At 46.6% G+C, this 25,996-nt stretch overlaps 1 protein-coding gene and 1 long non-coding RNA gene across 10 annotated transcripts in view; one reads left to right on the top strand and one right to left on the bottom strand.

The window, feature by feature from the left end:
- Positions 1 to 20,254, top strand: part of ARID5B (AT-rich interaction domain 5B) — a 114,703-nt gene extending 94,449 nt beyond the window's left edge. For all 9 annotated transcript variants that reach the window (XM_038181619.2, XM_072040038.1, XM_072040037.1 and 6 more), the window contains 2 exons: positions 10,499 to 10,697; positions 14,410 to 20,254. In XM_038181619.2, the coding sequence (XP_038037547.2) occupies positions 10,499 to 10,697; positions 14,410 to 16,560 (2,350 nt within the window). In that variant the 3' untranslated portion in view covers positions 16,561 to 20,254. The remainder of the gene's footprint in view (positions 1 to 10,498; positions 10,698 to 14,409) is intronic.
- LOC119717387 (uncharacterized) lies at positions 2,081 to 8,482 on the bottom strand. The gene is made up of 2 exons (XR_005266808.2): positions 8,158 to 8,482; positions 2,081 to 6,252 (listed from the first exon to the last, which is right to left on the bottom strand). It is a non-coding gene; the product is annotated as an uncharacterized lncRNA (long non-coding RNA).
- Positions 20,255 to 25,996: the final 5,742 nt, after the last annotated feature.

The following is a 25,996-nucleotide window of genomic DNA, read 5'->3' as shown; positions in this document are numbered from 1 at the left end:
TTCGGCTCTTCCCCTCTGTTATTACAGCCCTGGTAGGCTCAAGGCTTTCTCTTGCACCCAAGCCAGTTGATTGGTTTGAAGCTGGTAGTCTGGGTCTTCCCTCACCAGACATGCTGTGCAAAATACTTCTCAGAGGAGACCCAGGCACACGCGAGAGTTGGGGCTCTGCGGGTTTGGGTCGCGACTCGGGCTCTGTGATGAAATCCGAGATTCACTGAGAGAGCAAGTCTCTTGTAGCAGTGGAAAACTAAATGAGCCGTTCACAAATACTCCATGAACCCTTCTCTCTTTCTTCTGCTTTCATGCTAGTGGTTTATTATTTTACATGCAAAACCCTGGAATTGCATTCTTCTTTGATGCGCAGAGGCTCCTCCGTGTGACTTAGTTACTTAGGGATGTACTACAAAGTCCATTACACTCACTAGAAAAGCTCAGCAGACTCACCATGACTTGAGAGTTCAGCAGCCTTTCCCAGCTACCCAAAACCAATTCTGCTTGCCCCAAGCCAGTCTGAGGGAGGACACAACTATAGTTGATGGTTAGGATGGGTCTTAAGACACCAAAGAGCTCAAATGTGAGCCATTGGGTTCCAGAGCCACTGTGTAATTCTGGGTTCAGTCTGATACAAGGCAGGACCTATTTTTCAGGTCTTTATGGCAGGCTGTCATAGGACGGCATTTGGAGAAAAAGTCTTGTGGGATTTTTTACATCAGCCCTGAGCTAACCTAAAATATGCTTTTCCAAATCTGGTCTGAAAAACGAAAACATGTATAGAAAGAAAAAACTCAGTGACTGGTCCAATTTCTAGATTTCTAGCATTAGACACTTTTTTCCACCATGGGAAAGCTGTATTAAGCCTCAGACTTGGAAAAAAGTAAATTAAATTGTCATGGTTTGTTTCAGCTGGTAATTCTAACTACAGCACCTGTAAATGTAATGTTCATTTATAGCCGAAGTGCTCAGATGACATTTAATCTAAAACTAGAACTGCAGCACAGGAATACACATTCATGATTCAGGACACACGTACATTTTCTAACTTGAAGGTGAGCTGTAAAGCTAAACTGGAAATTGAATTAAGCTGGGAAGTAAATGCTGAATAAACCTCATGATTTTTCCTTTCTGAATCCCACGGGCCTTTCCTTGCTTACCGGAGGCAGAACATGAGGTTCCCTGGCGTCACCAGTACCACTGCTGTTTGGCTTAGCCTTGCCATTTGTCTCTACAACTAGATGTCAGGGGCAGCCGTGTTGAGATAACTAGCTTCTTTCCAACATGACAGAGAAGCTACCAGCTGTTTACACTGGCTTGAGCATACCATGGCTGCATAGCTGGTGCGACCTTTCAATGACATCATTAGGATGCTGCGGAGCGAAATGGCACGTGCCCTCCTCTGCTTGTAACTTCTAAAAAGGCAGGATATGGCTGCAACCCCCCGGTACCAAGGTGGCAAACACTAAAGCAGAGCCAGAAGCAGAGGAGTCAGGGCATGGCCAGATCTGCAGGGGCTGCTCTGCTCCCCCTCCAGCACCCAGGCGGGGAGGAGAGGCTGGGTGCTGCAGGTGGGCAGAGCGCCTGGGTCAGCGAGGCGATGGCTTTGTTTCTCTCCTAAAGGGGAAAGGAAGATTTTGTGTGCACTGTCAGCTGATTCATTTCATGAAGTACAGTTTGGGTTTCCAGTAAGTGGTTTCATTTTAAAACAAGGCGAGGTTGCCAGTTTTTCAGTAAGTGTTGTTTGTATATTAGTTAGACAACTTTTGTTTTATTAATGAGTATAATAATGAAAGTGCAGGTTGCTGAGTGGAAGCAATGGGTGTTTTTATTTAAAGCATAGCAGGAATCACATAGTGCCAATGAATGCGTTATTGTCACTGTAGGCATGGCTGGTCTGAACCTGCCTCAGATTGGGTTATTTCACATAGGCCCAAGCACTTCATAAAAATGTCTTTGTCAGCCTAGTTTCCCTTCCAAACCTATTCATCTCTGTCAGTTTTTAATATTAGTACCAGGCTCTTGGCTATAGTCCATTAGTACTGTACTTAATTGCTCGTGTTACAGATGATTACCAATATAAAAAGCATTAATGTTTCCCCATCGCAGGGCTGTTGCTCTCTACATGATTCAGACTGTACAGAGCTTATGCGTTGTTGTTGTTTTGGTCATTAACTTTCTTTGTTTGTGCTCCTCTCCGTGCAGTCACCTTGCCCAGTCATGCAGCGTAGGGGCGTGAGCAGCTGGTGTTGGCTGGTTCGGGCCAAGCCTTTCCTGGGAAGCGGCGAGGTCCTTGTCAGTGCCCTGCATCTCTATGTTGTCAGGAAACCCTCAGAAACGGCTACTTTTCTGCGAAGCACCCTTCTCCCCGCCACCTTCCCCTAATAATGCAGATGTGGTTTTCACATGCAGGGGTTGAGGTTTCTTTCGCTTTTACACAAAACACATGATCAGCAGCTTTACTTATCCTGCGTAAACGATAGGCTGTGTTTCTGCAATGCTGGTGACGTTGTCGTTAGGGATTTTTCATAAATATCACACCTCCACCCCCTCAAAAAAAAAAACATCAACAAAAATCCACCACCGACTTGCTATTTCACAAGGTATAAGAAGTTCCAAATAAAGCTCACTGAACAAAACAAAAATGTGAGCTGGGGCCTGCTGGGGCCTTTTCTGCCTCAAAGCCTGGCCGCATTTCATCTCTGCTTCCTCCGAAGCAAGCCCCACTCGCTCGGCAGCCCCAAGCGACCCGGCCGGGGCTGGGGATGTGGGGTGCGCTGCGGCGTGTGGTGCTGCCCCACAGCCACCTGGCCGGCAGATGTGTCACCTTGGAAGGGGCCACGCGCTCCCAGGATTTGGAAGCAAGCAGGTAGGGTGTCTTGTGCAGCTCAGAGCCCCTTCTGCCGTTTTTCTGTCGTAACCGCTCACATAAATATTACACATTATCAGAAACACAAGGCAGGTCAAAGTCAGTCCCTTACATGGTTTCCTTGTAACAACCGTAAAGTTTCTCTACCCTAAGGATATTGTGAAGTAATTCAATATGCAAGAGTGTCCTGCGTTCCACACAAACGCTGCTTGGTTTTGTTAGTGTTTGGATAACTTTGGTAGAGTATAAGCATTTTGGTGGAATTTTGTAGGAAATAGCAGCCAGCCTTTTAGAGGGGAGAAAAAATAAGATTCTGTTATATACATGCAAATGCGTATGGTTGTCTTTTAATACACAGTATAATTAATAGAAGGTTTTGGTTTACAATGTTAAGTGTGAAAACATCCTCAGGCAAAAATTAATCAAGTGTTATGTCATCCTGTAAACTACAGCTAGCTCTTTGTTTGACCCAAAAAATTTTGCCAAGCAGTAGTTTTTTCATGTCATACTAACTTGATTGTTTTATTTTTGTCTTCACCCCACTTTCCTGTCCCCCACCCCCCACTTCAACTAGTCAGACACTCCCAGAAAACTTTGGAAGTTTCAAATTGTCTCAATAGTTTTCCATCAAGCATGAATTTAAGCCTGAAGATAGATGAGGTGTCTGTCCTCTTTTCCTTCTTTTCCTTTTCGTTTTTTTTTTTTTTTTTTTTATAAATAACAAGAGGTTTCTACTTATGATTTTCTGCCCTCAGGGCTTTATCATTAAGATTAAATAACTGTACTCTCAAGCATACCACTGAACAAACATCTTTTCAATTATGTGAGTAACAGATGCTGTAACAAAGGAACTATTGAAAATTCAGAAAGCTTCCCCCCTCCCCAAAATTTAAAAAGTATCAGATGACAGAGGAATGTAATTGTTTACCATTAAAACAGATCCTTAACTGTCCATTCGAAACATCTGAGAGCATGCTGTTTTTTCAGAATTTCGTCAGGACTGGGTTTACAGCCCAGGAGACTTACTGGCCAGCACTGGAGTCACTGGGTAAGCGTGCTGGGCAACCCGGCGTTTCCTTCCAGTGACTACACACCAATGGGCTCTCTCCATGGTCGAAATTGTTTCCCAGCCTTCCTTCCACCCAGGATTTTGTCCCAGCAGGACTGGGGCATGCAGTGTGCTACCCATGGCCCTGGGGTGGGTGTCAGCCAGGCAGAGAAGAGCTTCCCATCCGCGCACCCCCTGTACTGGTGTTAATCGGCTCTCAGTGGGCACTGCGGCCGTGCACACGCGGGGTCCCAGCACTCCTAGCATCTGAGCTAGGTGTGCATCTTTGGTCAGCATCAGGCCAAGCGTGTTGGTCCCTCTTGGTGACTCCACTTCGTGACAACCAGCAGTAGGGAATGGCTCTGCTAGTGGAGACATGGCCCATTTTCTTACTGGGAGCTGAGCAGTCCCAGGAGGGTGCTGTGCAATGGGAGATGTGCCTCTCTCCTCTGCAGGAGCAGCACCAGGGCTGAGGAGTAAGTTGTCCCCTCTCACATTCCTCAAGTCTGCTGGGAATCTCCACCTTGTATTTTACTGCAGGGCTTTGCTAACATGGCAGGGGCTGCTATGGTTAGCCCAGCTTTGTGCAGTGGAGATGTGGCTCTGAGCTCCCAGGCCAGGTCAGCAGGATTTCCCTCTGGGAGACCTGCACCCTGCCAGCAGTGCAAAATGACATCTGTAAGCTTGTCTTGAGCACAGGGGCTGGGCGTTGCAGTGTGTGCAGACCATTTTGCACTATTGGGCAAAATACATGACTGCCTGTAGATGGAAAATGGTGACTGTGGCTAAAACAGAGGCTTGTCGTGATTTTGGTAGGTGACTTGGGGAAGCTTCTCGGTCCCCATCACCCTTTGAGTCTTTCCCATGCAGTAAATCTGGGATGGTTGTTCATTTCCCCCTGCTGAGTCGTAGGATGGAGAGTGTCTGAGCTTCCATCACCTGGCTGTGCAGCTAAATCAACAGCTGTGTTTGTAATGTCACTAATTTCCAGTTTACTTAAAACAAAGTGTCTTTGAATTCTCTTACAGCAATGCAGTTCCCACCTTTCAGCAGCGAGCCATTCTCATTACCCACCAGCACTCCCAGTGGGCTGTGAGGAAAGTTGTTGATGAAAGGATGAAAGAGCCATTTCTTTAAGGAAGGAAAGTTCTTTGGGAACAAAATTGAACTCAGACATATTTTGCCTTTGCTGATAAAATACATGCCAGTTTTATACTTCAGACAAATGCAAATAATCCTATTGCTATTATATTCTGCACAAAAGCATGCAAGGCTTGCTTTCGTAACCCTGGATTGTACAATGCAGCACGGGGAAATCAGGCTGGAGGAACACACTGCTTGATTTCCTCATTGTGTTTTATATTCCCAGTTCAGAAAATAGGCTGAGATCTTAGAGCTTGGGTTATTCCCCCGCCTCTTCTCTGTGGGGAATTGGTCGCTGGTGCCCAGGAGAGCTGCCTGATGCTCCCGTCCATCCCCACCAGCTGATTGCTGTTGAAGGTGACTTGTTTCCTATGCTTGCGCCGACAGCATTGCCCCAAGATTTGTCCTTTTTAAAGAGCATCACTGCAAAAAAGAGAAGCCTTCTCTCGGGATCAGAGCTAGGGCATTCCTGCTGGTCCCTTCAAAAAACTGAATGTTTTGCCACCAAGTTTCTAGGGGGAGAGAATGGGGCTTTTGCAACTGAGGTTACTAATTGGGGCCACCCTGCTCTGGGGGCAGTGTGGGGCTCTCCCTGGAGCCACCTTGGCTCGGTGGCCACTTGTCCAGGGCTGTTTTCAGACCCCTGGCTGCCGGCAGCTCTGCCCCGCTGTTCTCAAGGACCTAACGGTTCCCGATCAAACTGGGCCAGCTCCAGCAATGCCTTCAGAGGAAGGAAGGAAGGAGCAAGACCCGCAGTGGCATAACGTGCCCAGGAGGGAGGTGTTTTCTGAACTCCTACCAGCAAGGTGATTTGTTCCCTGTCCCTTCTTAGTGTTCCTGAAACTCTAAGCATTTAGTGTTCTCATGATTTACATTAGCATCTAATCCTTGCGTAATCTCGCTAATCCCTTGGCCCCGAGATACCCACTGGCAGTGAGTTCCACGGGTTAACTGGTGGCTGTATTCATTTGGCGGAGCAGATTTAAGTCTTTTTCCATTCCCATTGCAAACAGCTTCCTTAACCTTCTTGCCAAGAATGGAAACGGGGCAGCGTCTCCCGAGTAATGGGCTTTGGTATTTTACGTCCTTCCAAGATTATTCTTGTGGCTGAGAGGCTCCCTTGCGCACTGTTTTGTGTTGGGCTTGGAGCCCTTGAGAAAGCAAGATGATGTCAATGGGAGACATGCCGGAATATTTTATTCTGCCAGAAAGCAAGCAAAAATAACCACTGAAACAAACAGTATAAAAATACTGCAGGGGTTGTGATGAACTGCCTCCTGCCCTCCTTCCCCCTGTGCAGCCCATGGAGAGAGTGCTGTGTCCTGGGCATATGGTTCCTCCCTGGCCCGAGCACCCCACAATATCCACACACAGTGGGGAGAATTAGAGAGGAAACTGGCAGCCTTAACATTTAATTTCCTTCCTCTTTCTGGGTTGGTCAGATCCTTTGCATTATTGTGACTACTTTTTTTTATCATGTCTATAAATAGACGTGCTCTCATGTGTCCTGTGAAGCAGAGTTGGGCCAAAAAAGTCATTCGTTCTGCATAATCAATACATGAAAATGTAGTGCTTACTGGCTCAGATTAGACTTTGTATTGTTATTTCTATAGCTGGGAAAAAAATGTTGACTAATAAGGATTAAGGGCTTTTTTTTTTTTTTTCCTTTTTATGAAATGCTAATGATGAAGACATGTTTGATATACTGTGAAATACATTTCTCTAATGTGAAGTTTCTGCTTTTTGTTGGGAAAGAGATTCAGTCCCTGGAGGATTTTAGAATTTGTAAATATAAAATTATCTGCTTCAGTGTTTTTTAAAAAAAGCTTGGCAGAAAGCCAGATTACTTACATTACTGTAATAGATTTGCTGACCTCTGACATCTGCTGCAGAGAAGTACATTGAATTTTTCATAATATCAGATGATGCAGATCTAAAAACTGAGTACACTCTGCACCATTATTTAATTCAGGACTTAGTAAAGCAAAATCTTTTTTTGAGTAGCAGTTTATACGTGATTAAACTTAATATTGCCGATTGTAATAAATCAGGATTAGTATAGTACTGATTTGTTAATCTAACTTGTATTGATTTTAAGTTGTCTTTATTTAAAAAAAAAAAAAGGACTCGCTTTTCACAGTGACTGAATTTAATAAGAAGCTCTGTGATAGCAAAGACTCCCCTACTGTTTCTGCTCTTGGCTGGAAAATGTTATTCTTGTATTATTCCAGGAAAAAAAAAAAAAAAAAAAACTCATGCTGCTAAAAATCTGCTGCCTGTGGAAAGATTTTTTAATACACTAGTGCTTACATATTCTATTTATGTTAATTGACTTATAAATAATACATTTTATTAATCTTAATATTGGAATCTTGATCATGATAAAGACCCTTTTATTTGGTCTCCTCGCAGGCTTTACAAGTAAATATTCCTCAGCCCACAAAATACTGCCCCCCCCTTTCCTTCTTCACCGGCACTTTGATGCCCCCCGCGGGAGGTGGCCGCGGCTGAGGGCAGCGTGGGCGTTGTGCCGAGCGGGGCACGTCCGAGGCGCTGGGGCACACGGCGGTGAGCGCTGCCTCTGCCCTTCCTTGCGCAAAGATTGATTAAATCTTACCTGCGCTGCACATATTTGACAAAACCCTTGTGTTCTTTTCAGACATGTCACATTCTGCTAAACTATTTGGATAATAACGAATCGCATTCTTCCTGCGTTGGGCAATATTGACCTTAACTTGGCTGCGCAGCGAGCGGTAATGGCATGCGAGCCGGGGCCTTAACTGTTCCGAGAGCTGCGTTAGCTTTATTACCCTTGTGCTATAAAAACTTCTAATAATCAAATGATAAGATCATATCCTGTGGGTAATTGTGTTGTACCGTGACAGGATAACCGAAAAAACATTCAGTGAAAATCGTAACCAGCGGAAGTCTCGACGCACAGCAGCAGTTGCTGGTGTGGTTGGCCTTCGCGCGCACCTTCTCACCGGGATTCCCCCGCCGCCCCCAGCAGCCCCCCAAAACGGTCTTTGCGGCACGCGGGCCTCGCTGGAAGCGAGGAGGGAGCGCTCCTAGAACAAGCCATCCTTGTGTTTTGATTCAGTTTTACCTTAGTCATGCCTCCTTCCAGATACAAGAAACATTTAATTCCAGATTTCCTGCTGCTGGCTCCAGGCCTTTGACCGGCGATGTGAAATGTATTTTTACTGCTGTCGTACTGCCAACTGCTGAGCTCAGTGAAAAATAGCTAAAATGAAAATGTTGTACTCCCACGTGAACTCTTCGGATCAGAAAAGGAAATTTAAGGCACAGTCGCTAATTAGCGCCAAAGCTAATGAGTCCTGGTGAGGTGCACCACAAGGAGGAGGAGCCACCGTGCCGCAGCACCCCACGAGGCGAGGCTGGGTGGGAGGCCCGCCAGCCGCCTGCCGCCCATCGCCGCGGCTGTGGGGCTCGGCACACGGCCTCCTCACAGCGAGGGCCACCAGTGGGCCGTGGGCCGGGGGCCGTGGACCGTGGGCCATGGGCCGGGGCAGCCTCCTCGCCTGCTGACGGGACGCGGGCATTCGTAACGGGCAGTGGGTTCCCATGGAAACAAAACAGAGTCAAACAGTCCCCTCGCAGTGCGAGCAGGGATTGTCATAAAACGTGCTTTTATTAAAAGAGGTTTTAAATATTTAACACGTGGCAGGGCGACGTCGATGTAGCCCGGTGTGAAACCCGGCCTCGCCTCCAGCGATGTCCGGAGCGCTGTGTGCAGCGCGGGGAGGTATCCGGTGCTTTTACGAATATTTGTGCTCTGAGAGTGAAATTTAGCAGCCTCAAGTATGAACAAGATTATTTTTTTCTGATTCTGCTTAGTTATGCTTTTTATTATATAAACATTAACTGTAATATTACAGTGGGAAGCAGGTATTTGGCAACTACATATTATTTTGCTAAGTTTGCATAGAGGGAGCAGTTTCCAGTTTTAGCAGCTGTAACATGTTTAAACTCAGTTTGTAATGGGATCTGAAGATGAATATTCCCTGTGGGCTCTGCTTAGCTTCATTACTGGAGCCCTGCCAAATTCAGGGCTAGAAAGTATTATTCACGCCTCTTTGCACATACCATGTCAGAGCATGCTCAGTTAATGAATTTTGTTTCTAATATAGCTTAAATTAGGTTTATATTTTAACATAATTTATGTTGTATTTTATTAAAATGTAAAATATTATGATCACGAGCAATCTAATTTCTGCTCTCTTAAGCCCAAACTGTGTTTGAACATCTAAGTATGTAAATCAAAATTGCATGCTTAGGAACTGATTCTAGGATAACAAACGAATATCTGAACCAAAGAGGTTTCTGCCTTGGAGTCTTAGATTAAAGATAATTACGGATTCCTGGTATTTGAACAGATTTATGTTGTTTATAAGCAAAGTACATTTTCTTCATAGAGTCAACTTGTCTTTTTTTTTTAAACAAATTATATTTGCTGTATTAAAGTTCATATTTTTAAAGTCTCAGTCTTGTATTAATCCCACAGTGAGTCATTAATCATACCAAATGCATTATAAAAACTTTAATCACTGAAGTTGAAACTGAGATTGTAATGCAATCCATCCCTTTTAATTATATCAGTTATTTTTCCTTTCAGATCAAGAATTGCAAAGGGAAAACAGATAGATTAAAACTCAAAGTGTTTGATGCTTTTGGGGGAGGATATTTTTTCTGTTTGTGTTTCTTTCTTTTTTAAAGCGATTTGGTATGCTTTGTGGAGGCAAGTTCCACAGCTCAAAATTCCTTCACTTTTAACTCTTTTCCTCCGTCGTTCTTTCCTGTAAAAGATAAGACTCATTTGATAAGGCAGGGACCATGGTGACTGTCACTTTGCGCATGTGTTTGGAAGGGTCCGGGTGGGCTGGTGCTGAGCACGCTGTGTGCTGTGCCTGCCGTTGCAGGTTCTGCACTCTGATGTCTTCTACCCAGTTTCTGGCATTTACCCTTGCACTCAGGGAAACCTCCAGCCTGGGAACTGTGTAGCTGTTATCAGGTTGGCTCTGGACTTGGAGGTGTTTTCCTGGGGTTTGCTGCATGCTTTTAAGGGTAGGGAGGAGAAATAAAAGCAAATGGTTGCTGTTTTTTTTGTTGTTGTTGTTGTTGTTTTTTTTAATCAGTCTGAAACATAGTGGCTCATATCATCATCTTTACTAATTGGTGTAGCCGCATAAACCACTGCAGCCTTACTGACAACTGAGACACACCAACTCCATGGAATTTACACCACATGATAATCTTGCCAAATAAATTGATTTATCATACTTGGATTTGTAGATGTAGAGTTTACAGTGTTGCTTTTATGCCATGGAAGAAAATAGATTTATTAAGTAAACCGCTCGTAGTAGATACATTTTTTTCTTTGCTAGAATGGCAAAACCTGATCAATTATTTGTTCCTTAATCCCCTAGATTAATCCTGCCGTATGAAAGATTTATTAAAGGAGAGGAAGATAAGCCACTGCCTCCAGTGAAACCTCGAAAACAGGATAACAGTTCCCAGGAGGGTGAAGTGAAAACAAAAGTGTCTGGAACAAAACGCATCAAAAATGAAAACCAAAAGAGCAAGAAAGAAAAAGATAATGCACAGAAACCCCAAGATGCATCTGAGGTTGGTTGCTTTCCCGCTTTTCAACTTTTCAATTAAAAATGTGCAGCTTTAATCACTCAAAATATAATGATAAAATGTGTAATCTAAACTGGAGGATTCCAACCAGTTGGCCTTTGAGTTTGTTCAGCAATGGAAGTTTCATTTATTGTGGTACTGTTTGTGTTGTGATTTCACTGGGCTCCAAACAGCCACCAGTTAACTTCTTATTGCCTGACAGTGATGGCAGAAGACCAAGCTCTGGATGTAACAAGTATCATTTCTGCTCATTGTATTATACAGTGGTCACCACGAAAAGATCAGCAGCTGCCAAAAGGAAACCACACAACTACCACAGTTATTTCCTAATCTAAGTATAGGGTACAGGAACCCTAATACTGCTGATAATGCTGTGGTAACTGTTGGATATAGCTGGTTTTTCTAGTGGTAACCTCTGGATCAGTGTTTCCATGCTTACAGATGTATGTACATGTCCACCAAAAGGATATCACTCCCCAGGATTTTTATTATGTTATACTGAATCTCGCTTTAGACTCAAAGGTTGGAGTTTGAGGGAAGCCTTAACTGAGACCGATGTCTCTCTCACATACCACAGCTGCTTTTCAGCTGAGATAGGTTCCTGTGCTGTCACCTGCTTCACATGGGCAGGCCCCGTTTTCCAGATAGAGCCACATTGTGTGCACCCATAGGACAGCTCTCATAAAATAGTATTTGTGTTCACAGCCCATGATTAGATAGATCAGTGGGATTCACATTTGTCTGCAGGTAAGGGCAAGTTTCATGTTCAGTGATATAAAACCAGTGGTTTTTTTGCTGCCATGTTTCTTAAGCACTTCTTTTGCCCATCCGAGCCATTCTGTCCTGTGCCCTCCATGCACCCATGTGTGAGTGAGGCAGTGAAGCTTCTTGCACACAACCCATGTGCAAGATTCTGCTTTTCCTGTCTCAGTCTGCCAGGACTGAGTATTTAAAGAATGTCTAGACACACGATGTGCCTGGCAGACTTCAGCTGCTCCTTTGCCTTCATTGTCATCTGGCAGGTACATAAGTCCTGTTTCTAAACCAGTTTGGAAATTAGTATTGAGTTAGCTACCAACAACCATCCTTCTTGTTGTTTAAAAAAAAAATCACAGAACCAGTAAACACAAATGCATCTGAGATTAGTGTTTCAATAACAAAATATTCTGATTTGCGTGTCCCACTACTGCTTCAAGTTGTGCTTACGATGACAAATGTCATCTCCTGTCCAAACCAGAATTTGTTTTAAATTGCCTTGATCAACAGCAGCTTTAATACTGAATATAAGAGCACTCCGCAGAGAGGGGAGTTTTTTTTGGTTTTCTCTTGCACCGTAATTGTACATCAGGGAAACCTGTTGGGGGAGAACCCCTCTGCTCCTGACTGAAAATAACCTAGAGAATGCACACAAGCCTCCTTAAGTCACTGGAAGGTCGCAATACAAATCGCCCAAAGCAAGGAAATGTGGAGTTAAGGCTTGTGCTCCCTTCCCCTGTCACTCCTTTGTGTCTGGTTGTTTACTGCGGGGTCTTGGATCAGCAAGATACCTCACATACTGTTGGTACTGCCACAGCTAAGCACAGCGTAACAAGCCAGCAACAGAGCGTCAGACTTAACTTTGAATTTCCTTGCTTTTGTTGTTCCCTATCTCAAACTTCCTGCTGCTTAAACTGCAGTTATTTTTGTATGTGGATCGCAGGAAGAGTTCTTAAGCTGCGCTTATCGGAAGCGTAAGGAGCCTGGGCGAGACAATGAAAATGTACAATTGTGGCAGTTTCCCATTGTAAATTGGTACCTTTCACAGCAGAGTTAATCTCTTCTCACTGACTGGGATGAAAGATGCCGTCCTGCCCCCAGTTTAATCAGGGTGGGCAATTAAGGACCTCATCCTTCACTCAGGTCACAGTTTGGGTGGTTACACGAAGACCAAGGAGGGAAGGGGCCCACAGGGGTGTGCGCATCCCTGGGGTGGGAACACAGCTGCAGCACCCATGGGTGCTGCTCCCCAGGGAGGGAACTGCCTGGAGCGAACTCCCGTGTAGGTGTGTAGGCATCGCCGCAGCCGTGGCACTGCTTCAACTGTTCCTGCACGTGGCCTCGGAGCTGGCTGTAGCAGTGGGCTGCAGAAGCGTACCACGCTACAGATGTGCAGTCCTCTCCATTGCATGTCCAACTCATGCAGCATACGAAGGATGCGGGGAGATACTGTAACTCTAATTTATTAGGGTTGCATTTGCTTTTGTGCTCTTCGCTGTTTCCCTGCCATCACAATGACATTGTCAGTGTAACAAGATACCAGACAAAATGCTATTAGCCTTAGACTGCACATTTCCTCACAATAGCTGAGACTTCAATCAAAATGTTGCTTAACAGAAACAAAGAGCAGAATGTACAGTTATTAAATATGATTTCTCTCTTTTTTTTTTTTTTTCTGCCTTGCTTTGCTCATCTGTCTGGTATTTTCCTGTAATTTTATAAGCTCAAGAGACTAGTGATATTACTTTGTAAAGGACCTAATGATGGTATTTGGACTGCAAAAGGCTGCTATTAGTTTAAAAAGAAGAAGTTACGATGACTAACAGACATTGTAACTAATAGGCCAACCAAACACACAGGAATATTTAAAAGCAGCTGCAAAGAAATAAATCTCGTGAGATGGTTAGATTTGTTAGGACCTTCTCCAGCCCCTCACTCCTATGACAGACCATAGAGCAGCACTTAGATAATAACTTTCTCGATGCGTCTTATCTTTACAACTAAGAAAGAAAGAAAACAATAATAATAAAGGGCTCACACAATGCTGCTGTTTTATGATTGTTTTATACCATGACATGTCAGAGGAGAGTGACAGCAGTTTTGAAAAGGGCTGTCAGTCAGCTGGATCGCAGATGGGACGCTCTGATGACCTCTGTGGGTCACAGTTCAGCCAGCGACATAATGGGATGAATAGTGTGAATTGTGCACACAAGCTGTATTAATGGGAGAGCAGAAAGAGCTGCAGGCCCATTGACGATAACGTATAAAAGCTATGTTTGTAATAGCGTGCACACACACTTACTGAATGTTGACAACTTCATTTTAATCCGTTAATAAAAAAATGTGTGTCCTAGTTAAGCTGCGGCAGTGATTTGCTGCCTACAATAGGGATTCCTAGTATGCCATTTCTATCATTTTCACACTTTAATGCAGAGCTGGGTGTGAATGATCTCCTCTGTGATCACTGAATTTTAAGATAGCCATTCTGGAGAGACTGCATTTTCGTCTTTATGTAAGAAAAAACATAGGATCTTTGTGCAGTTTTCATAGGTGAAGTTGGCTAGCAAGAGAAATTTCTATAGCCTTATTGTTTGTGCTATGAAATCTGCTCTTCTGCGTTTGCCTAATTAATTTCAAAAGAATATAACCTCAGTGTTTAGCTATCTGGTGAAGCCACTGGTGCCTCTAGTCAGGTTACAAACATCTGATATTCTGAAATGCCTTATTATGACACTGGCAGGGATGTTGTATTTCGTAATGTTTCCAGGAGGTACGTTTCTTTGTTTGACTCTGATACCTGGTATTAGAGCTCTTACATTCCAACAAGGTGATTGACAAGTACATCTCTAGGAGTAGTAAATAGTGTACTGTGTATGATCTTATTAACAGCCTGCCAAAATACACAGCATTCTTATTACTGTCTATTGTATCATTTTATTAGGTTTCATCAGAACAAGAGAAGGATCAGGAATCAGCAGACCAGAAAAATTTCCCGGAACATCCTACAGCGGGAGAGATGAAACAGCCTGTGCAAGGCCCTCCATCTCTTTTACCAGAGGCAGCTCGGCCTCTACCTCTGGAGAAGACAGATTTGACAGAAAACAGCTCGAACAGTGAGAAAGCCAAGGAGAATGTTCCTCACTCGTCCTCTTTCTCAAGTATATCTGTGCCCCCAGAAGAAGATACTGTGCTGGATGCCACTGTCACGAAACAAATGCACCCCTCAACAGATGCCCTGGAAGACCCAAAGCTGGAACAAAGAATACACAAAGCTTTTAATGAGAGCTTAGAAAGCGAACCTTCAGAAATGCCCTTCACAGCTTTTCCAGTCCAACTGCCCACTCAAAGTGACATGGAAGATGACAAATTGCCAGAGATGGCTGATTACATTGCAAACTGCACGGTGAAGGTGGATCAGCTGGGAAACGAAGATATCCACAACGCACTGAAGCAAACGCCCAAAGTACTGGTGGTCCAGAACTTCGACATGTTTAAAGAAAAGGAGCTGCCTGGGTCCATGAATGAAGACTCCACTTTCGGTTACACACCACTGCTCTACTCAAAGGGTAACCCAGGCATCATGTCACCCCTAGCAAAGAAAAAGCTGCTGTCGCAGGTCAGTGGGGCAGCCTTGTCATGTAGTTATCCTTATGGTTCTCCTCCACCTTTGATTAGCAAAAAGAAATTGAGCAGCAGAGATGAACTGTCCTCAAGCATATCACAAGGTCCCCACATCCCGAATTCTGATCCCATAGCAATTAATAGGCCATCAGTCATACAACATGTACAGAGTTTTAAAACCAAGGAAGAAAGGAAATCAATTAATGACGTTTTTAAACATGACATGCTAAGTAAACCGGATCCTCAGCGCTGTGATTTTTCAAAACATCACCTCAGTTCTCTTGCTGAGTCGTACGTACCGAAGACAGATATCCAGGACTGCAAAGATAAAATGAGTGAGAAAAGGGCACTGCAGCACTCCCATGTGCCCACTTTCTTGGCAGATTTTTATTCATCACCTCATCTGCACAGCCTTTATAGGCACACAGAACACCACCTTAATAACGAACAGACATCAAAGTACCTCCCCCGGGACATGTTCAGAGAGTCTGAAAATATTTCTACTTTTACTCAACACAAACACCAAGAAAAACTAAATTTAAATTATCACCCATCTTTGCATCAGCAAGAAAAAAAGGCGTCAGTGGAAGCCTCTTCAGATGATCAGCCAACAGATTTGAGTCTTCCAAAGAGCATACACAAACAGACTGCAAAGGCTCCCAGCTCCGGCCTCTCTCATTCATCTATGGCCCATCAAGAAGGCAAAGGTATCTCCCCGTTCCAGGCTGTGAGCAGCCAGGCAGTGAGCCTAGACTGTAACCCCAAAGCTTGCCGTGTGTCCCCCATGGCCATGACAGCCCCTAAAAAACACAGTGAGTTGCTCCACAGGTCTGGGAAGCAGCAGGTGCAGAGACTGGAGAATCTGAGGAAGATGGAGGGGATGGTGCATCCTATCATCAGCCGCAGGACGAGCCCTCAAACCATCGGGGCTGCCCGGCCTTTGAAGCGGAGCCTGGAGGACTTGGACAAAGTCATTTCTGAAAAAAAAATCCGAGCTGTTTCTCCTCTGCACTTATCAAAGGAGACCTCGGCAAAAGAAAAGGTTCCCGATGCAGAGGGGGAAGGCAGCAAGCCGCTGCACGGCCTGCATTCAGGCAGCGTGCTGGAGAGCCACAAATTTCCCCTCTCGGCCCCGATCTTCCCAGGCTTGTATCCAGGAACCCTGTGCACAGGGCTGAACAATCGCCTCCCGCCTGGGTATTCCCATCCTTTACAGTACTTGAAAAACCAGACCGTGCTCTCCCCACTAATGCAGCCCTTGGCTCTTCATTCCTTCATGGTGCAGAGACAGTTCCTCACGTCCCCTACAAATTCTCAGCAACTATATAGACACTTAGCCGCAGCAACACCTGTAGGAAGTTCGTACGGTGACCTTTTGCATAACAGCATTTATCCTTTAGCTGCTATAAACCCTCAAGCTGCATTTCCACCTTCCCAGCTGTCCTCTGTACATCCCAGCACAAAACTGTAAATCCCCTCACTCGCAAAAAAAGTCTGAGAAAAAAATAAGTTCAGTTAGCGACATTCCTTCCTCTGTGACGATGTCTCGCAGATTTAGCGATCTGTATTTTTGTCAACCAGGACGCAGTCTTATCCCGCGTAGCGGAAAGCTTCAGAGTGTGATCAAGACAGGACTGCTTCTTTAATTCTGGCTCCACATCAGCCCCCTCTCCCCTCACCCCTGCCCCGGCAAAACAATAACAACACACAAATACACAAAAAAAGTCTTTGGATTTTGCCTATGTGTTTTCTGAAAGGACTTGTGTATGGTAAGAGCAAATGTTCAAAGGGAGCCGTGGAAATGCAGGCCCAGTCCTGAGCTCACTGAAATGAGAGGTGACGTTTGCATTTGCTTTTCATTGAGCCAGGGACCAGAGGCTGAGCGTTGTTGCAAATGAGTCAAGGACTCGAGATGAACCTGGCAAGGAGAAGAGGGCCAAGAATCCACACAATCATTGGATGTGCTTTTTTGGGTAACTTTTCCTGACTTTTAAAGATTCAATCAATGCAATGTATAGTAAAACGGCAATAGATTTTTCATTTTAACACTATTAGAACAGAAGGGTAAACACTGTTTAATTTGACTGTACATATCCACTTCGTAAACTACCAGTGTCACATTTGGTCACAATAATTTATATAGTTTTGTTTGTCCAGTATATTCTGTGCTCTTTATGTTCGTTTCTTGTTTTGTTTTTGTTTTTCTTTTTTTTTAAATTAAACAGTATCATTTTATCTGCAACTTTTTTTAAAGGCTGTGGCTGTCCTATTTTTTTTTTATGTGTTTGTAATTTTCCAGTTTCTTCATACTTGGAGCAGCGTTTTTGTTTTATTTTTGTGGTAACGTTTACTGTTTACAAACTGAAGCAACTGGTTCAGATTCATTTTAATGGATACAAACATACTGTAGGTAACATTACGGTGCAAGGACGCAAGCAAGGTTCCTTTCCCTACGGCCCAGTCCTGCAGGGTGCTGAGCACCTCCCGCTCTCCTCGTGCTGTTGTGGTGGCTCACGCGCTGCTTTCCCCCTCCCACCGAGCTTTGCTTTCCCGTATCGTGGTCCGTGAACTTGTCAAGAGTCGCACTTACCTTACCTAGGCTGTGAAACCCTCCTGTGTACCAGATCTAGAAAACAAAACCTCACTGACATGAGCTGCTGGATGGCAGAGGAGTCCAGAAAACAGATTTGTGGTTTGCGAGAACGTCAAAAAGTTTAGGAATTAGGACAGGAGCACATGCTTGTTTGAACCAGCGGTGGCCGGGTCCCGTGCCATGGGCCAAGCTCGGTGGGATGGGTTGGGGTTGTGTGCAGTGGTTGCCCCACTAGCCTCCCCACCGATGAGCGCAGCCGGTGCCCACGGCTGGGTCTCTGCTGGTGGCATCCAGCCCCTGAGGTGGCAGCGGAGCTGGCACCTGCTGGGACGGTCCTTCCACACCCCGCGGGCACCGCAGCCTTCCCAAGCCAGGAGCAGAGGGGCTGGGTTTTGATAACGAAAGAGCTTTCCTGTGGATGCATGTTCACATTGAAGGACGTCACCACCATGCAGCTGAGCATAGACATCGCTAAAGAGAAGTGTGGCTTGGAGGCTTTTTACAATGTGAAAATTGGTTGTGATTCAAACCATCTCAGTTACTGTTCAAAGACAGCATAATCGATATGAAAACAAAAATGGAAACTACTAAGAAACACTTTGCATGCTAGGCATGTCATTAAATTTTCCCGTGATATGAAGCCAAATACAATATATAATGTATCATAGTTAATATCCAAAGGTGGAAACCAGAATAATATACTCGTCTACTGTTAAAGATCCAGCTTCTTCAATTAAATACTTTATATTCCTGTGGTAAAACTATATTTAATTGATTGATAAACAGACTAGTAGAACTTACAACATGGATGTGCCAATGCAGAGCATCCTGCTGCTCCACAGATCATACAGGAACAAAACCGCAGGCTCAGCTGGGCAGAGGCCATAATGTCGAGGACATCTCTAGTAAAGTTGCACTAGATCTGAATCACGTGAGAATCAGGGGTTTGGGGAGGGTGGGGGGAAGGAGGGTGGGGGGACAGAGAGAAAATACGAGAATCTACAGCAAACACAACTAGGAGCTTGTGTGTTTGGCAAAGCAAGCGTTTCTTGTTTAGGTTGAAACATGTGTCCTGGATTCGTGCATTTGTTTACGCAAAGTGTCTGCTTTCCCTTTGGATTGTGTCGCGTTGGAGTCTGATCGTAGCCTTTGTGAAGCAGAGTTGACGCCGTGCGGGGCAGGGGGAAGGTGAGCAGGGAGGGAGGCTCCTCGCTTGCCCCAGGACGACACTGGCCCCTTCAGTCTGGGGAGGCTCATCATATGCTGGGCAAAACCTCAGGACAAATAAAAAGAAATGGTAGTGTAAACCCCCAACAGAAGTGGTGTGTTATTTGTTTAAAAACTCTTAAGAGAAATCTTGGAAATCTTTTGAAAGGCTATTGAATTCTCCATTGGCTGAAAAGTCTTTTTTTTTTTTTTTAATGTCTTAAATGGGGCTTTGTTTGCATTGTTTGAGTTCAAGGGGCCTTATTATTGAATGAAATTGCACAAGCCTCTCTTTGTGCAATCAAACCATTGTTATTGCTAGGTTTGTAAAGGAAACTGTGGAATCTAATTGGCAATAGAGTCATAAATCTATTTACCAAGAACCAGTTCCAAGAAATGTTGCAAGCTGAACGCACTATGTCCAGGATTCATTAGGGATGCTAAAGGTTGTAACGGCCCAGCAGCAGCAGCTGACGCGTGCCTTCTGGCTGCAGGCTGAGCCTGACTTTGCGAAGCACAGCAGCAGCAGCAGCACCTGTCAGTGCCGTGCACTCCTAGCAAGGGCCGAGGTGTGCGGGGACAGCGTTTTGCAAGTCCATCTTGGCAACATGAAGGGTTTGCCTGCTGTACCCGGGCATGGGAAGTAGTTTGTCCCAGCTCGGGACAAGGCGGCAGCACGTGGCAGTGGTGTCGGGAGCGCGAGGGCTGCATGCCCCGCGCCGCTGCGCTTTTGGGGCACAGCGGGATGCTCCTTCGCACGATGTCCTCTGCAGTGGTCAACCAGGTGGCATCGGGGCCGATGGGACAGTTGTCACATTTTAGTGAGAATTCCTGGGAATTCCTGTGCTGGTGTGAGGCCCACGGCATTGGAACTGTTTCCATGAGCACTTACTATGGTGTTTGCTGTAAACGTGGTCGATACTTCACTTGTTCTCTTCCTCCTCCTCCCCTCCTTCCCCGGCCCCATAGTTTTAAATATGTTCTAATAATGGCAGCATAATCTACTAGCTGTTTATACTTTTTTAACTTTCTTTTGTTGTAAATATTGTATACTTTTTGTGATTCAAGTTATGTAGCCTATATGCTCTGTAAGGTGATGATTTGTATATATAAAAATGGCCCAGTAATATTATATAGTTTCCCATTTAAAAGGTTATTGAGTAACCTTTGAGTTAGTTTAAACACTACCAGAAATAAAGCTGAGCCAACTATAAACACTCAATTTTTGTATGTTTTCCAAATTGTACTTATTAATGCTTTTGATACTGTATTATGTGCCAATAGTTTCCCAATCACATAGCAGGCAAAAGATATTTTGTACTTTTTGATCCACTGTAATATTTAATAAAAAATGTTACTATCTGTTCCCTTTTGTGTTTGATTAATAATTCTGTAAACAGCCCTTATCGCAATGGGTTACATATTATCCCATCCGACCTTTCAGCCCTCTTCTTTTGGCTTTTCGAGAGAAAATATCCCCTCCTGCAAATGATTAGATTAAAGAAATGGAAGTTTGCAATTTCCTAGAGGAGGAAGAGACAAGATCTTCAGTGCCCCTCTATTTTCGCAGTGTGCTCACATTAAAGTGTGTCGTGGTTATGCTGACTGCAGTCACAGCTTTGGATGGGAGGACATTCGTGCTTAGCCAGTGGCTTTGCTAGCAAATTTGCTCCATTTGCATCTTAGAGCAGGACTCCTTCCCGCTGGTACGGCAGGCTCAAACTGGGGCCTGAAAATGACCTTCTGTTCTTCCCACTGCCACCAAGAGCAAGATTTTGGAGTCGGACGCTAACTGGTGATTTTGTTGATGTCAGTAAGCAGCCATCAAGTAAAATTAATTTGCATTCTGTTGCTCGCTGGGTCCAACACCCCCCCCCCCTTACCTTGGTGGCTCTTTGAGAAAGCTGTGGTGCAGCAAGCATGGTCAGAGAGCACTGGTAGGCTCCTGTCCTCTGTAGCCAGAAAAATCATCTCCTTGGCTGTATTTCAGGAACGTGCCATTGCTGCCCCACACACCTCAGCAGCAGGGGCAGATGTGCCCTGCTGTCCTAGGTTGTGGCTTAGCACTGTGATCCTGGGGAGCCTGGGGGAGCCATCCCCATCCCCATGGGTCCCGAGAGCTGTGCGCCTGCCATGGTGGTGCCAGGGGTGGCTGCTGCTTTGTGCTCCCACCTCTGAGTGAGGCCATTTGCAGCCCTAGTGAGAGCTGGCACTTGAGCAGCAATTTCCCACTCAGCATCCCCAAGCTGTGGGTTTTGTCTCGTATGCAGTTAGGGTACGGGGTGCCCAGCCTGTGGGGACGTGCGTGAGCACAGAGCGTGGTGGGGGATGCTCCCCTAGCTGTGCTTCAGGCGGGCAAGCAGAGAGCAGGCTGATGTCACCGTTAGATGAGGCTTCCAGATATGTGCTGTGGTTGAGGGAAAGTCACAAAAAAAGCAACTCTTGTGCATGCGGGGAAATGAGGGGAAATACCAGCTGGGGGAAAAGGCAGACTTTCGGCACACGTGAGGCACCGTAGTGCCGTTGAGCGCTGTGGAGCTACGTCAAGCACCGTCTGGGTTTGCCCGGGGGACAGCTGGGTGGCGGCCACCCAGAGCCCTGCACCACTGCAGCGGGCAGCCCTGCGCCGCCTCTTGGTGAAGGGACTGACCGGGCACCCACGGCCTGGCCCAGCTGCAATGTCCCAGCCAGGTGCTGCCCGAGCCAGGGAGCAGTCAGCCCGTGTTTAATGGCCCTTGGCACATCTCCTCGCTCTTTTGATGTCTGACTCCTTGTTCAATCATTCTCTCTTCAGAGCAGGCTGCGCAGTGATGGCCACGGTTTCGGTATGCAGCGTGTGTGAGCCAGCAGAACAAACCTCTCTCTGGTTTGACCGATAATTTTCTAAGTTACTTGTTTTTTCACATTTTGTAACAAAGAGTAAATAGCCATGTCCTACGTGCCATCCCCACACCAACCGTGAAACTATGGGAGAAGATGGGGCCCCCCAGCAAACATCTTCTCTGCTCCACTTCTGCCTTTTCCAAGGTTAAACATTTTGCTTTTCTCTACCCATGTATGACTGAAAGAGGTGGGGGGAACACGGGCACGAAGTCCGTCTTTCACTGGAGCTTCAGAGGCACGTTCACGGTGGCAGCAGCCCTGTCCCCAGAGGGCAGCAGCTCGAGTCACACAGGTGGCAGAGCTGAGGAAGAGGTCGGTGCTAACAGCACCTGCAGGGGACATGGCACCTCCCCTTCATGTGCACCTGGAGCTGGGGCCACTGGAGTTTGGCCACAGCGAGGCCGGGCGGCGCAGGGGGCAGCAGGGCAGAGGAGCAGTCACTGCTGCCCGTGCAGGGGCTGTCCCCAGGACACGAGGCCTGCTGGTGGTGGCTTCAGCTGTGCTTTCAGTTAGCTTTTTCAATTTGTCCTTTACAGGATTATTTAAAAGAAAAAAAAAAAAAAAAGGAAAAAAAAGTATTAAAAATGTTGCATGCTCCATCTAGTGTTTTACCTGCGGCATGAGCCGGGGCCGCGGGATGGGCCATGCCCTGCGGGGACACTGGCACCCGGGGGGCCTCTCCCAGCCGGGGCAGCGGCAGGGGCTGCAGTGGCCCCGTCATGTCCTCCGAAGCAAAAAAAAAAAAATGTTTCTTTTGAGAATTTACCACACAAAAAATCCTCCTCCTCCTCCTGAGGAGACAGAGCTGCTCCACAGCTGCTTTTTTTCCTGTGATCAGCAGCAGACCCCGTGGCAGACTCCTGCCGACCGGCGGCCACCTCACGGCGACGCCTCGCGCCACCCCCCCTCAGCGAGGCGGCCGGGGCTGAGGGCAGGGCGCGGGGCTGGCCCCAGCGGAGGCAAAAAGGGAGGCAAAACCCTGCGATTTTCACTCATTTCACTCAGGGATTGACCCGCGGAAATAACATCAACCCTCAGCGACGTCTCAGGATGTCCCTCAGAGCAGGTAGGTGGCGGGGCCTGTCCCCAAACCCCCCTGCGGCAGCCTCAGCGCGGCTCCCTGCCTGAGGGGGTGGCGGGGCCCCAGGCCACGCGGTGCCGCCAGGACAAGGCCATGGCGGGAGGGGGACGGGGTGGGTGCTGCGGGGTGTGCCGGGCTGTGGAGCCGTGCTGGGAGGTGACACAGTGCTGGGAGGTAACGCCATGAGGTAACAGTGCTGGGAGGTGACACCATGAGGTAACAATGCTGGGAGGTGACGCCATGAGGCTACACAGTGTTGTGAGGTGATACAATGCCATGAGGTGATGCCATGAGGTAACAGTGCTGTGAGGTGACGCCATGAGGTGACACAGTGTCGTGAGGTGATGTCACAAGATAACACAGTGCTGTGAGGTGACGCCATGAGGCTACACAGTGCTGTGAGGTGATACAATGCCATGAGGTGATGCCATGAGGTAACAATGCTGTGAGGTGATGCCATGAGGTGACACAGCACTGAGACAATGCCATGACGTGACAAAATGCCGTGAGGTGACACCATGAGGTGACACAGTGTCGTGAGGTGATGTCATGAGGTAACACCGTGCTGTGAGGCGACGCCATGAGGCGATGCAGTGCTGTGAGGTGATACAATGCCATGAGGTGATGCCATGAGGTGACACAATGCTATGAGGTGACACAGTGCTGTGAGGTGATGCCATGAGGTGACACAGCACTGAGACAATGCCATGACGTGACAAAATGCCGTGAGGTGAAGCCATGAGGTGACACAATGTCGTGAGGTGATGTCATGAGGTAACACTGTGCTGTGAGGCGACGCCATGAGGCGATGCAGTGCTGTGAGGTGATACAATGCCATGAGGTGATGCCATGAGGTAACGGAATGCTATGAGGTGACGCCATGAGGTAACACAGCGCTGTGAGGTGACGCCATGAGGTGACACAGCGCTGTGAGGTGATGCCGTGAGGTGACACAGTGCTGTGAGGTGACAGCATGCTCAGAGGTGCTGCTGCAGAAATTTTCATCTTACATGAGCCAGCAAGAGACACTCTTTCACCATTTTGGCACCCAAACTCTTTACTGTTTAAAACCTGCAGCCAGGTTGTCCCTTCCAAGTATTTGTGTATGCAGCAAACCCCCTCAGACTTGGAGGCAGCAGAGTGGTGAAGAATGGCCCCTGCCTATTTAGGGTAGACCATTTTGGGGCTCAGGAGCTGTGTCCCCAAGGTTGGGCACCTTGCTCCTCATACAAGGACAGCCAGAGCCAGGCGCCATGGCAGGAGCTGAGCTCGGTCAACACCACAGGGAAGGAGCAGCTGCCAAGGGATGAGCAGAAGGCAAAGGCAAAGGGAAACCCTCAGCTACAAGGTAAGTCTTTGGGGACAGGTTGCAAACAACGTTAATGGTGGTCTGACAGACTGTGTCTCATGGCAAGGGAAACACAATGTGGTGGGGAGTTGGGTGGGCAGGTGAAAGGATTACTTAATCAACATGTAACAATCTCAGAAGCTTTTCAGTGTGAAGCTTGAGCAACAAACCTTTCACCATGACAAACTGCAGTAAGCACTTGATACCTGCCAGGTTTCCTGCAGAGCAGGAAGCTCATGGTGCTCGTGAGCTTTGCTTTGGATGGTTGCACCCACGGATCAAACTTAGGCCCCTTAACAGAGGGGAAAACACTTTCTGGGAACTGCTCTAGGTGCAAAATACTCGTCTGTGAGACTACTGTACCTTTCATCAGGCTGTGGATGGTTCAAGGATACAAGAAGATGTGCTGTAATTGAATTTTCAGGCAGTCCAGGTGTGTTTCAGCCGAGATGAAGGGAATATCTGCAGTGAGTGGTGCTAACTGGTGCTGCTTAGAACAAAGTCAGAGCTTTTAATTTATAAATTACCTGTGCATCTAGTTGGGCTTACCTACTGGAGGTCTGATATCCTCAAAGTCTCTGTGATGCTGTGTGTGTAAAAAATGTCTGAAATTCAATAGTCAGTATCTATGCCGCCATGTCAAGCGGGCATGCTACCGAAGTCACGTCCTGCTATCCCCAGTGCGTTCTGTGCCCCTGTAACACTGCTCCTGCTGCGTGACACAGCCCTGCCCTGGGGGAGGCCAGCAGTGAGGAGCTGCCCACGAAGCCTCCCCAGTGAATGATGCCCTCCCTAGTGGGCTGACCCCACTGGCCCCCCTGGGTCTTGCACCCCAGCACACGTTTTGAGGTTCCCAAACGCTGCCAGACCCTTGTCCCCATGGCCTCCCGCTGCCACTGCACAGATCCCTGATGGCTGGGCTGCTCCAGCTCAACACCTCTGAGCAGAGCATTCCCCTCTTACCAAGTCTTTCCATGGCAGTGTTTGTATTTGCAAGCTCCCCAAAACACAGCCGGGCGAAGAAAGCTCCCCCCCCCTCCCCCCCAGTGTCTGTGGAGCTCTCAAATGGGGAATAAAGCCATTTGTTTCTAATTATATTTGGCAGCCACTCAGAGAATTTAGGACTAAAGCACGCGATTTTTTTGCTCCTGATTAAAGCACTTGACCTCGTAAGCAAAAGGCAAAGATTTCAACACACACCCACAAGTAGGCTAGGAACAAACTGCAGAGAAAAGACCAAAAAAATGCTTTGCTTAGATACACAAAATAATTCATTATGAAACAAAAGGCAGAATATTTAGTGCATAGCTTGAGCTTGCCTAGGGCTCATCTAACCACCCAATTACTGCTTTTAAAGCTGAGAGCATTTACTCAGATCTAACACAAACACAACGAGGACCCACATGCTCCATTGAGTCTGCAGCACACACGTGACTGAGACCCAGTCGCTGCCTGCAGGAAGAAAGCAGCTTTCACGGGACAGCGTGGGCTCCTGCAGCCCCAGAGAGCTGGGGTGGGACCCAGCAGCAGAGGGTACAGGAGCTGCCTTTATTGTTGTGTATTTTCCTGTGTTTCTTGGCTGAAATGGTTCATGTTCATCAGAACATGGGGACAAAAATGGTGGGGTATTTTTTGTATTTTTTTTTAACTGCATGGCAGTTTTGTAATTATTAGAGCCTCCTGAGCTCAGGCACTTATGAAAAGTGTCAGATTTCCCCAAGGCCCTCCCCGAAACCCTGTGTTTCGCTGTCCCCCAGTGCAGCATCACACCACTAAGGCACAGGGCTGCCCATCCC

Source organism: Anas platyrhynchos, chromosome 6 (genome assembly GCF_047663525.1).
Source record: "Anas platyrhynchos isolate ZD024472 breed Pekin duck chromosome 6, IASCAAS_PekinDuck_T2T, whole genome shotgun sequence".
NCBI lineage: Eukaryota > Metazoa > Chordata > Aves > Anseriformes > Anatidae > Anas > Anas platyrhynchos.
This window is presented reverse-complemented; position numbering and strand designations above follow the sequence as displayed.